This window comes from Drosophila persimilis, unplaced genomic scaffold (assembly GCF_003286085.1).
Source record: "Drosophila persimilis strain 14011-0111.01,24,50 unplaced genomic scaffold, DperRS2 tig00000520-arrow-pilon, whole genome shotgun sequence".
NCBI lineage: Eukaryota > Metazoa > Arthropoda > Insecta > Diptera > Drosophilidae > Drosophila > Drosophila persimilis.
This window is the reverse complement of record NW_020825317.1, coordinates 3,074,874-3,086,550: the sequence shown is the minus strand read 5'-3', so window position 1 is coordinate 3,086,550 and position 11,677 is coordinate 3,074,874. Positions and strand designations below refer to the sequence as shown.

At 45.4% G+C, this 11,677-nt stretch overlaps 4 protein-coding genes across 6 annotated transcripts; 2 read left to right on the top strand and 2 right to left on the bottom strand.

The window, feature by feature from the left end:
• The first annotated feature begins 155 nt into the window (after window positions 1–155).
• On the top strand, window positions 156–3,133 carry LOC6596886 (N-acylneuraminate-9-phosphatase). The gene is made up of 3 exons (XM_026990008.1): window positions 156–496; window positions 849–1,334; window positions 1,406–3,133. The coding sequence occupies exons 1-3, from the start codon at window positions 362–364 to the stop codon at window positions 1,778–1,780; spliced, it is 996 nt and encodes a 331-aa protein (XP_026845809.1). The 5' UTR covers window positions 156–361; the 3' UTR covers window positions 1,781–3,133.
• Window positions 3,134–4,027: 894 nt separating this feature from the next.
• Window positions 4,028–7,149, bottom strand: LOC6596887 (MAP kinase-activated protein kinase 2). 2 transcript variants are annotated; one of them, XM_026990134.1, is made up of 4 exons: window positions 7,086–7,149; window positions 5,239–5,818; window positions 4,752–5,167; window positions 4,028–4,696 (listed from the first exon to the last, which is right to left on the bottom strand). In XM_026990134.1, exons 2-4 carry the CDS (start codon window positions 5,795–5,797, stop codon window positions 4,595–4,597), a joined length of 1,077 nt encoding a protein of 358 aa, XP_026845935.1. In that variant the 5' UTR covers window positions 5,798–5,818; window positions 7,086–7,149; the 3' UTR covers window positions 4,028–4,594. The 2 variants fall into 2 exon arrangements, with proteins under 2 accessions (XP_026845935.1, XP_002022102.1); XM_002022066.2 differs by lacking the exon at window positions 7,086–7,149 and adding an exon at window positions 6,125–6,204.
• Window positions 7,150–7,740: 591 nt separating this feature from the next.
• On the top strand, window positions 7,741–8,356 carry LOC6596888 (protein bcn92). The gene is made up of 3 exons (XM_002022067.2): window positions 7,741–7,940; window positions 8,009–8,129; window positions 8,261–8,356. Exons 1-3 carry the CDS (start codon window positions 7,861–7,863, stop codon window positions 8,336–8,338), a joined length of 279 nt encoding a protein of 92 aa, XP_002022103.2. The 5' UTR covers window positions 7,741–7,860; the 3' UTR covers window positions 8,339–8,356.
• A 30-nt stretch (window positions 8,357–8,386) lies between these two features.
• LOC6596889 (6-phosphogluconate dehydrogenase, decarboxylating) lies at window positions 8,387–11,602 on the bottom strand. 2 transcript variants are annotated; one of them, XR_003408928.1, is made up of 4 exons: window positions 11,447–11,602; window positions 11,139–11,362; window positions 8,607–9,961; window positions 8,387–8,544 (listed from the first exon to the last, which is right to left on the bottom strand). XR_003408928.1 is itself a non-coding variant. In XM_002022068.2 (3 exons), exons 1-3 carry the CDS (start codon window positions 11,452–11,454, stop codon window positions 8,748–8,750), a joined length of 1,446 nt encoding a protein of 481 aa, XP_002022104.1. In that variant the 5' UTR covers window positions 11,455–11,602; the 3' UTR covers window positions 8,541–8,747. The 2 variants fall into 2 exon arrangements, 1 of the variants encoding a protein (XP_002022104.1); XM_002022068.2 differs by having other exon boundaries at window positions 8,541–9,961.
• Window positions 11,603–11,677: the final 75 nt, after the last annotated feature.

Genomic DNA, 11,677 nt, shown 5'->3' with positions numbered 1-11,677 from the left:
TGAAGTTTCTCAATTTGAGTCAATAAATTGATTGATATGCGCTCACTGTGCACAGACTTTCACCGTCAACTGTCCGGCCGTGCGTCGCGAGACCCATGGCCCGAGAGCACTTTCTTTCAGTCATAGCTTCGCTCTCGCTACACTCACCTGTTCCCCCTTTTTAACTTTAGTCCAACGTTTTTGTTAAATTTAGTTGCCGCGTCCAACTTTGAGCAAACCGAATTGCATCAACAATAACCAGGGCCTGTTTTGCGCGCGATTTTCGAACATTTCGAATAATTCCCCAATTCCCATTTGACTCGTCTTGATTTTTTCCCCATTGACCCCGTCCAAATAACTTCCGAGTTTGTGTGAGGCCCCCATGGCAGCTAGTAAACTCTCCTCCAAGCAGACCACACTTTTTGAGTCAAAATGTGCGAAGATCTCTGCCTTCTATTTTGACCTGGACAACACTCTGATCCCGACCAGAGCCGGCGACTCTAAAGCCATACGCAAGGTGAATATTTTTAGGATCCGACTTGGGAAAGGGCGGCCGCCCGCCGAATTTGGTGCGCGCGCTGTGAGGCAGCGTCAAGAAAATTTTCCACTGCTGAGTGGCGCTGGCTGTTACGTCGTCGAAGCACCCCACCCGACCCGGACGGATGCGGCCAAGCACGTCGCACGCGCGCACCCAAAAATATTCGTTTGTCAAGTGTGCAACTGTGTGTGTTTGTGTACGAGTGCATGTGCATGAGTGTATGTGCAGTTAGATCAATGCACTGATACGGCGGAATACGATTACGACAATGACTCGTTTCTGGTAATTAACAAGCCATTTGTTTGTGTGTTTGTGTTTCTTTTATTAACAGCTCTCAGATCTACTTGAGTCGCAGTACCATTTCACCAAAGATGATGCCTCTCTGGCCACGCAGACTTTTTTGAAATCCTTCCGCCGCTGTCCGGACAACACGCAGACCTCACTGGACTCGTGGCGCACCCACCTGTGGCGGGAGTCGCTGCTGCCCAAGTACAAGCACCTCGCGGATGAGATCTATCCACAGTGGCTACGGTTGCGATACCGCTATCTGGCCGTGCCGGCGGACTATGTGCAGCTGCTGACGCGAATGCGTCGGGCCGGCTATGCCCTGGCCCTCATCACGAACGGGCCTTCGAATGCCCAGTGGGAGAAGGTGGCCCGACTGAATGTGCGCGGGTACTTTGATTGCGTGCTGGTCTCCTCGGACCTGCCCTGGGAGAAGCCCCATCCGGAGATCTTCTATGCGGCCTGCAATTTCCTCAGCGTCAAGCCGCAAGAGTGCGCCATGATCGGCGACAAGCTGGAGACGGACATCAAGGTGGGTGTTTCTGTTATTTCCATCTTGCCATTGACACTAAATGTTAACGAGCGCTCCATTTCCCGATCAAGGGAGGTCATTTGGCCCAGCTCGGCCTCACCTTCTGGACACCGCTGAGCAGCAGCAGCTCGGCAGCCCAGTCCCTGGACGATGTAGAGTACAAGCCCCACCACAAGCTCAACCAACTGCTGGAGCTATACAAATACTTTCCCCGTCTCAACGCCGTTGCGCAGCCCGACACTCCATCCACATCCAGCCGCCGCGGGAGTTACCTGAGCGGAAGTCTGGCTAGTGCCAGCGGGAGTATGAGCGGGTGTACGTCCAGCTCCAGTAGCCAGAGAAGCGAACCGGAGAAGCGGCAGTTGGCCTATCGCCGTGGCGGATCCTTGCCGGCCATGGACTGCTCGAATAGTGAGGCGGAGAATAGTTGTGACAGCTTCCTATAAGGGAGATCCGGAGATTAAGTCTCGACGGAGGGCGAAAACGGTGCGCCGCGCTTCGCCATTGGTGGAAAATGTACCTTCAGTTTACAAAACTATAGCTAAAAGGAAATAGGAAATAGAGACGGAAACCAATAGGAGGAGGAGGAGGATAATTAATGAAATGATGTTTATAAGGACAACCAGGCACACGGGAACCGAATGCAGGAATTTAAAGTTCAACTATTAGGTGGGAGGACCCGTGAACTACGGCGAATCTCGTTTATCTGCCATTAAAACTAAAATTAAGGCTAGAACAGAATCAGAAATGCACACATACTAAAAAAAACCAAAAAATAAACAAGAAATGGCTATAGGAATCGCAATACAAGAGAGGAACCAGAAAGGGGTATAACCAAATGTATTTTTCTAAGCGGATGTTGTTCTTCCAGAAATTTTTTGTAAATTGATAAGTGCCATCCAAACAAAAGCGAATAAGGAAAAAGTGTCGGATGTTGGCTCAATTCGAAGAGAAACCGTTAGAATAGCTATCTTACTACATGTGTATCCATGTCGATTGTTAACTATTGTAGTAGTCGTAGCCATGTAGCCGTTGGTTCGAAATTCGAACTAGAAATTAATGCAGCACTCACCACACACGACACACACGAGACACAACACCTGAAAAACTGCTGGGACATTAATAAGGGTATTCCTGAAAGAGAGCAGCACCCAACAGGTTTATTAATGAGATCTTATTAAAGAGAATATAATAACAAAGCCATCGAAAAAAACTATCGCTTGAAACCCAGAATATTTTTTAAATGTGGTAGATTATATATAAATAAGCATTACACGAACACAAAATACCATTTTCTTCCTATTGAAATCACAAAAAAATATATGACACAAAAACCAGCAAATGTGTTCCAAATCTTCCAAATAATCTAGGCGAAACCTGCTTCGAAGTAGAATCGAGTCCGAATTGCCGGCTGTACGCACTGTGCCATTTGCATGAAACAGCTGCGAAAAGCTTATTAATCCACGAAATCTTTTCAGGAATACCATCCATAGTTATTTCCGTATTCCTCTCAGTCGCCTGTCCCTCACCCCAAACTCAGTTACTCCACCACCACTTTTTTGTCGTTTTATAAAACTAAAGGTTACATCAAGGTTAGGTAGTGGCAAAAGCAATATGCGACTCGAGGAGCGAAAATACCCCATCTTATTAATATTTATAAACCATGGGTTACTTTACTCACTCCCCATACACCCGCGCAAAGTTAAAGACATGTACGAATATGTCTGCACGTACAATATAAAAATGTATGTATTATCTAGGTTGCACTGTTAAACCATCAATAAAGAAAAATCCACAAATTCTTAGCATGGAAACTATTCTTCAACTGTCCCCAGGTTGCCCTGGGCCAAAAGCTCTCCAGGAAGTAAACTGAAGGATTTCATTATTTTCCTTGTCCATTTATTCTTGTTTATCACAAATGCCGAATCGATATAGCCATAATTCCTGCTGCTTTATAAATAATCGACTTCAATTAATCCACATCGTTAATATGTCATCAGTCCGTCAAGCTTATGGAAGGATATACCCAAAGGACCAAAAATTGGTGCCACCTACCTCATGCGTTGATCAATTATTTCCAGCCTTCTCAGCAGAGGCCACCGAAATACAGACCTACAAGATGTCGAAAGCAGAAGAATTAAACTGAAATATGTACCTTCGATTTGTACACGTAAAAGACACTAGTAAACTTAATACTTGGCATTTAAACGTGAATTAATGTTCTTTGAATAAACTGCTCATATGTATGTGTACGTCCTCTGAAGCTAGAACTGGCTTCTTTCTTGTTATAGCACTGACTAATTTTTGGAAATGCAACCAATCAGCGACCCCTTCTTCGTTTACAAATAATTAAATCATTTTCGTGTATATACTTTTTGAATTTAATCATAGTAAAATAAGCTTGGTTTTTTCGTTTTTGTTTTGTTTATAAACTACAAATACGCTATACGGTAAAATGGTATATCGCTTGCAGAGTCAGCAAATGAAATGACAACCAACCAACACTGAAATTTGCAGCAGCAGCATGGGTTAACGTTAACGTCAACTGGCTTTATGATCGTTTTTGCAATTGAATTCTGTATACCATACGCACACAGATAGATAATACATATGTATGTATATTGATCTTTGTACATACATACACACATATATATAAATTTATATATATATACATATTTATATATGTATACAATCAAAAGTGAAAAGTACACACTAATAAAAAAAAGTACATTACAAATTGCACGTTTACAAACGGAAACGAGAACATTTCACGCGACTGAAGAATACGAAATTTCTGCATTTCTCCAGCTAAAACTGGAAACATGTTCTCACTGCAGGGCTAGCTGGGCTAGGCTTGCTCTAGGCTTTCTACACGTTTCTTTTTTTTTTTGCTTAGTAAAGAGTTTTTTTAAGTATGTTTTTCTTCTCAAAAAAGAGCACTTTCCAGACTAAAAATATACCCTAAGAACCTTTTTTTTTTGGAAATGGATTATACATACATTAGATAATGGACAAAGAAAGAAAACGTAACGTAACATAGCATGATGGAGTAGTTTTAGTTATAGTAGTAGTTGCTGTTGCTGTCGATAGTTATAGCAGTAATTATAGCGTACTGCAACGTTGTCCTCTTAAGTGGTAAAAACAACCATCGTCTGATTTGATGGCCTCTGTCGTGCCCTACTCCTCCTTCTATTTCTACCTATACCTCACTCTCACTCGGAGATTGGCCGTAGCAGTATGTGTTGCTCTGTTTGCTTTGTCTAGTTCCGTGCCGTAGCATTTGTTCCATAGATCTCCTCAATCTTTTTCCTCCGCTTTGTCAGGAGTGGATTGTTCGACTTGTCCAGCGCCTTAATTTGCATCTGCCAAAGAGAGGAGAATTAGTTTGTTACTCTAAGCCAAGCGTAATCGACTTACCTGATCGTAGTCCACTCGCATGGTGGCCAGGGAGCGGGTCATTTCCTCTTGTACCTCCGGCCAGGTCTCCTCACCCTCCTTGAGCATGCGGCCAGTGCACAGAGGTGTTTGTGGCACGGCATTGTACTGGGCAATCCACTTGTTGCGTATTACGTCTTGGATGCGCAAACGCTTGCTGGGGTCCACGTTCAGCATGCCCTTGATCAAATCCTTAGCCGACTGGCTAACGTTCGTCCATTCCGGATCGGGAAAATCGTACTGCCCTGTGCGGATGCGCTTCTTCATACCCGGCGAAATGGCTAAACCATTGTTGCTGTAGAACGGCGGAAAGCCGCACATTATAATGTACATGACCACTCCCAGCGACCAGATGTCGCAGCTTTTGTCGTATTTCTCAGGGCCCAGTACTTCGGGCGCTGCATAAAATAGAATTTGAATAAGCAGCCAGAACAGGATCCAATCGATCGATTCCTTTATTCTCACTCACCAACATAGTACGGTGTATAGCAGGGCGTTTGGAGGGTGTCATTGGTGAAGGTCTCTTTTGCAAAACCGAAGTCTGTCAGCTTCAGGATCGCATTTGGCTGGGATGTGGTGTAGAGCAAGTTCTCGGGCTTAAGATCGCGATGCGCGATATCGCGACTGTGCAGATAGTCTATTGCCGCACATATCTCGTGCATTATCTGTGCCGCCTCGCGTTCCGTAAAGGCCCCATCGGCCTTGTCCTGAATGCGCTGGAAGAGCTCACCGCCCTCCATGCATTCCATCACAACCAACAGACACTTTCGACCGCTGTACGTGTTTTCATAGACATCAATGATGTTGACGATGTGCTTGCAGCCACTCACACGCCAATGGAGATCGACCTCACGCCGGGCTTTCTCATTGTCCAGCAACACCTTGAGTGCATAGTTCTGTTTGGTGCGTCGATTGGTGCACTGTACTACCTTGCCGTTGATGCCCAGGCCAAGCACCGTGTCCGAGATCTCATAGTCGTCCACCAGGGCGCTTGTTTTCGGTTGCCGTTGATTCTGCAGCGAAAGCATTCTGATTGGGCTGATCTCTGACTGGAGTTTGACACAAAGATACAAATTATTAATAATATGTGTGTTTCATCGCTTCAGCCCGCAAACGGTTTTGACACAGCCCCCCACGGTCAGATAGGTGCTCCGCCCGCCATAAGATAACGTCACAGCGAAAGCGACCCAACGTAGGTAGCGATAAAACAATCAAAAAATAATGGCTGGTTAAAAAACCACGCAAACCGAGAACAAAAAGTTGCATTTTTATGGCGATTTGCCAATATGCAGATTAGATGAGAGCCGCCGAATACTCGATCTCGGTTTTAATCAAATTGCATGCAATCAGCTTACACAGCGTTCCCCGCCATTCGGTTTTCACAACCAGTGTATGAGAGCTAGCGTTGGCAGGCCTCGGGCCCAATTAAGCGCACTCGGTGAATACTTTAAGATTTGAAAAATATTACACAATTTACATCTAACAGGCTGTCAGCGGATAATGGAGCGGGCAAGCAAGAAAACCGTAACTGCATATGTTCCACACTATCGAAACAGGAGAGTATCGAATTGGTACTATCGATAGGTGTGTGTGCCTTGGTGGAGCGGGAGAGAAAATCGTGGGGCAGAGCGAGAGAACTGTCTCTTTATTGTAGCATTAACGGTTCCAGCTGGAAAGAGAGGTAGCTGCAGACGAGCCAGTTATTATGCTACCAGGGGAGGCCGGTGTGTCTTATGGCCTTATTACAATGCCTTTACCGTAACTGCATATGCTCCACACTATTGGGCCGGGGAGTATCGCTATCGATACAATGCGTATGTGTATGTATGTTGGCGTATTCGTTTAGCTGTGTGAGTGGTTGTTTGGATCTGACGAAATTGATGGCCCTATTTTTGTTCTTGCTTATTCGAGTACATTACGCACAGAACACACGCAGTTTTTTAGCAGTGAAAACCTTATTTGGTTTACTGCTGAATTGCGGGCAACCGACGCATTATCAGTCCAGTGTTCTTTCCACTTTCTCACACACACATAGACGGGGTTCACACGCGCGCACACAAATGCAAACAATGCGTCATGTTTTCTCACTAGTAACTAGTATTTTTCTATTTTTTTAGCGCCGATTTTCAATTTTCTCTCTCTCAATCTTCCTCTAGTTGGGCATACACAATAAGCAATGCATGGGGAATAGTTTTGAATGAGAGACATAGGTATTTAGTCTTTTCTGGACGTGAGGGCCCGCATTACAGTGATTTATTCTTTCTCGCCGAGAACTTATCATTATTACATTTTTATTCAGCTGTTTTTTTTATTTACCTTAAGGTATTTGTTTTCAGCGTGCTATGTAACGAACAAAAAAAGAACAACAAACAACACGAAAATTATAGTTATTTGGGAAAACTATCGTCGCCACTGACGGTGTGACCATGAGCGCAGGACCAGAAAAATGCTGATTTATAACGAGTCTCACAATTACCAAACCATTTATGAATTAACCAAATTAATAGGTTAATGAATGCATGTACAAAAATATGTGTAGTAGATTATATAATAGATCATTAAACAGTCTTTTTTCTAAATACCTACTCGCTTAATACCTAATCAAAGTGCATTTGTGGTAGGTATATATGCTGGTATATGCTAGACACATCTTCAGACATATACAAATATTCTCCGATACCATTTCTTGATAATCATTGGTCTTAAATGATGTATATTTACTATCATGCTATTCGTTAAACTTGGAACATAGTATAGTGCAGCGACGTTATTCTCAATTAGTAATGCATGGACAATTGTCAGTGTGACCATAGCCCCAAAAATACCACACATTTTGCAGCAGCTGTTTGTGCAGATAGAATTTTTGTATTTTATGGTGGTATTTTGGTATTTTCCCGTTCCCCACCTTCTGCTATCATGTAAATTTTTATGTCATCAAGCGGCACAAAATAGAGAAAACAGAAACTCCCCCATTCACAGTAAAAATCGACAATAACACGATATTATTAATTAAAGCGCGCATAGAATTACACGCAGCACGCGCCACTTGCCCATTCGCTTTCCCCCTGCTTCACCTGCTCAGCATACCAAGATGTCAACACGTCGCCAGGCCATCACGCTGTACCGGAATTTAATGCGGGAATCTGAAAAGCTGCCTGCTTACAACTTTAGGTTCGTGTGTGATGAAATAGACTCACGATAATTGTGATAATTACACCCTATCTCACTCCCATCCATAGAATGTACGCTGTTCGCAAGATACGCGACACATTCCGCGCCAACAAGGCCATCCGAGACTTTGCTGAAATCGATCGAAAAATGGAGGCCGGCAAACAGAATCTGGAGCTGATACGGCGGCAGGTGAGTGGGTGCATCAGCGCGTCTGACCGCGTGCGCGCGTTGTCACTGACTGCTGCCTTATCGGATCGGGTTCTACATACGGCAGTGTGATAAGTATTTCGGTTTGTTAACCTATTCCATGACGCTTGTAGGTCATCATCGGCCACCTCTACACGGCGGACAAGCTGGTGATCGAGAACAAGAAAACACTAGGCCCCTTGGATGACTGAGAGGATGCCGCCAAGGAGGGCTTGCCCCTGGTGTACAAAAGCCTGTTCTCAGATTAATAATATATATATTTACAACTCGAAAGACTCGTTACTACACAATTCTAACTGGATAAAGCTTTTTGCTCATTGTTGATGATTTTATGGAAGCCAAGTTATATATGTAGGCCTTATTTTTGAACCACCAGTGAAGGAATCGCTATAGTTTGCTAGCAAAAAAACACCAATTTAATATTATGTTTCAAAACAATATGAAATTATATATACATACATATATATTAACGTTATAAATAGGTACTGCTACCCTAAAAAAAAACAATTTTAACTTCCAACTAGTATCAGGGAGCAGCCCGAACACCAGCTTATGACATGGAATGTGGGTTTGGTGTGTGCGGGGGGACGGTATCAACGCCTATGCCTGATAGGTACTGGCCGATACATTGCCGCCGGTGCCCGTCCAGTTGGTGTGATGGAACTTGCCCTCGTCGCCAAGCAGCTCGTAGGTGTGGGCCCCAAAGTAGTCTCGCTGGGCCTGGAGAAGATTTGCGGGAAGCTTGGCGGTGCGATAGCCGTCGTAGAAGCTTAGGGCGGTGGAGAGCGCTGGCACTGGAATGCCCCAGCGGAAGGAATTGGCCACCACCTCGCGCCACGAGTCCTGGCCTCGCTCAATGGCCTTCTTGAAGAAGTCGTCCAGCAGGAGGTTGGACAGCTGCGGCTGCGATGTGTACGCGTCCTTGATGTTTCCCAGAAAGACGCTGCGTATGATGCAGCCGCCGCGCCACATCAGCGCAATACCACCGTAGTTCAGCCTCCAGTTGTTTTCCTTGGCCGCCTCCCGCATCAGCATAAATCCCTGCGCGTAACTAACAATTTTGGAGCAGTACAGAGCGTGCTTGATGTCGTCGAGGAACTTTGTCACATTTGCAACGCTCGGCTTCACTGAGGAACCCTTGAGCACACCGCTAGCATGGACGCGCTCCTGCTTGAGGGCGGATAGGCAGCGGGAGAAGACAGCCTCGCCAATGAGCGTCACGGGAACGCCGTATTGTAGGGCGGCAATGGCAGTCCATTTGCCCGTACCCTTCTGGCCGGCCGTATCCCGAATCCGTTCCAGCAGGTGTCCCTTGGTGTCTTTGTACTTCAGAATGTCGCGCGTGATCTCGATGAGGAAAGAGTCTAGCTCGGCCGAGTTCCACTTGCCGAACTCATCAGCCATCTGGGTGGCGGACAGACCCAGGCTCTGCATAATGTGGTAGGCCTCGCAGATTAACTGCATGTCTCCATACTCGATGCCATTGTGCACCATCTTGACAAAGTGGCCCGCACCCCCATCGCCGACCCACTCACAACAGGGCTCGCCATCAGCCTTGGCGCAGATGGCCTGAAAGATAGGCTTAATCAGGGGCCAGGCGGCTTCGTGTCCGCCGGGCATCAGGGAGGGTCCGTGACGGGCACCCTCCTCGCCTCCGCTGACGCCTGAGCCCACAAAAAGCAGTCCCAGCTTCTCCAACTCGGCGCAGCGACGCGATGTGTCCTGGTACTCAGAGTTGCCGCCATCAATAATCACATCGCCGCGGGAAAGCAGCGGCACTAGTTGCTCGATGAAGTCGTCGACGGCGCTGCCGGCTGGAACGGGATTGGAAAAGCATAGAGCACGATTAGTCAAGGTTAATTGGCTGTTCTGCCGATTGAAAAAGTCACGCAGCCAGCCCGAAGCATGGCTAACCTTGATTTGAGGTCACCTCCAAGTCGTTCCTTGCCGGACTATGCGAGCCAAGCACTTCTCCAACCCCAGATAAGGCCAACAAGTATTTGTGATAGCATTTCATCTATCTATCTAGCGGTCGTTTTTAGGGATGTACACAAGTACATAGTATGTACATAAGTATGTATTTAATAAGAATGAATCACTGGCAGTGTGTGAAAGATTGGCGGGATAAACGAGCGAAGGGGATGGCTGAAGAGAGTTGAGAGCGAGGAAATCCCCTCTGCAATAGCCTGCCTCTTCAGGTGTGACCTATAATGAATGTCAAAGAATTTCGGTTCGTAGGCGAGCAGTCTTTGCGTTCCATATAGCAGAGATAAGTCGCGCACGTTGATTAGCATACGAGAGCATCAATATTTGCCAACGCGTGCGTGCATGTGTGTGCAATTTGCAGTAGAGATGAGAATCACTTGTGTGGAGCAACAGTGAAAGTCACTCCATGTATTTAACGTAGTATGTGTGGGTGAGGAGTAGCTGTGAAAGTGATTGCATCTGTTGTGCAAGTTTATGAGCCGGCTTATGAATATTTAATGGTTGCGTTGTAACGGTTGTTGTTTCTTTAGTACAGACTTGCTCTTCTTTACTTTAGAGTGGAGCTCTAAAAAATTACATATTTAGTTTTGCATGTATTTTGGTGGATTCGTGCTTTTAGACCCATGCCTCGTCTCCATTGCATACAAAAATCGCACTACTCAAATCACAGCTGAAAAGGAATACTGAGATTACAACAACAACCGTTGATATCGTTTAATCGAAAGCTTAGTGAATACGCTCTCCCTCTCTCTCTCTCCATTTCTTACATGCCATGCCCTATCCCGCACATTGCGTTCAACTTGCAAACAAACAAAAAAAACAGCAGATATAAACCGAATAATGACATTGCTTTGACTTCCACACAAACATAAAAACACTCACACACGTAGAGGAGCAGGGTACAAAAGCGATCGCTTCACGCCACTCCAAAAAAAAAAAAAATACAAGCCAAGCGCTTAAAACAGCAGGTTTTAAAACCAAAAATTTCACTTAATTTCAACTTACCCTTGACCAACAGCATAATTTTTCGCGGCGTTTTTAGCTTCTCGACCATGTCCTTCAGTGACTCAGCGCCAATCACATTTGTGCCTTTGGCCTCGTTAGCGAGAAACTCTTTGACCTTGGCCACCGTGCGGTTGTAGGCGCACACAACAAACCCCTTCTCGTCCATATTCAATATGAGATTCTGGCCCATCACGGCCAGTCCAATAAGTGCAATATCAGCTTTTCTGTGCAGAAACAGGGGAAATGCAACAGGTTCAACAACGGGTGTTAATTTCTTTCACTTTTTCTGTTTCGTTAGTTCCACTTACCCGCTCATCTTGTCGCTTCCTTTTTGTCAAAACAATAAATATGTATTTGGGAATTCAAATTGGTTTCTGATGTTTTTTTCGGTGCTTTTGTAGTATGTTTTTTTATCGCGATCTGCCACTAGCGTTGCCAACTCTACGTGTGGACTGTAGCTTTTGCCGATTTAAAGTGCCGCTCGGTTGGACGGCGCACAGCGATAAATGCCAAAGCGGCGAAACGACGCACAGTGGGGC

Coding starts and splice junctions, on each gene's coding strand:
- LOC6596888 (XM_002022067.2), top strand. CDS start 7,861: ATGTCAACACGTCGCCAGGCCATCACGCTGTACCGGAATTTAATGCGG. Junction 7,941..8,008: donor CTGCCTGCTTACAACTTTAG/GTTCGTGTGTGA, acceptor TCCCATCCATAG/AATGTACGCTGTTCGCAAGA. Junction 8,130..8,260: donor TGGAGCTGATACGGCGGCAG/GTGAGTGGGTGC, acceptor TGACGCTTGTAG/GTCATCATCGGCCACCTCTA.
- LOC6596889 (XM_002022068.2), bottom strand. Junction 9,962..11,138: donor AATTATGCTGTTGGTCAAGG/GTAAGTTGAAAT, acceptor ATCCCGTTCCAG/CCGGCAGCGCCGTCGACGAC.
- LOC6596886 (XM_026990008.1), top strand. CDS start 362: ATGGCAGCTAGTAAACTCTCCTCCAAGCAGACCACACTTTTTGAGTCA. Junction 497..848: donor ACTCTAAAGCCATACGCAAG/GTGAATATTTTT, acceptor TTTTATTAACAG/CTCTCAGATCTACTTGAGTC. Junction 1,335..1,405: donor AGCTGGAGACGGACATCAAG/GTGGGTGTTTCT, acceptor TTCCCGATCAAG/GGAGGTCATTTGGCCCAGCT.
- LOC6596887 (XM_026990134.1), bottom strand. CDS start 5,797: ATGCTTTCGCTGCAGAATCAACGGCAACCGAAAACAAGCGCCCTGGTG. Junction 5,168..5,238: donor CTATACACCGTACTATGTTG/GTGAGTGAGAAT, acceptor TATTTTATGCAG/CGCCCGAAGTACTGGGCCCT. Junction 4,697..4,751: donor TGCGAGTGGACTACGATCAG/GTAAGTCGATTA, acceptor TCTCTTTGGCAG/ATGCAAATTAAGGCGCTGGA.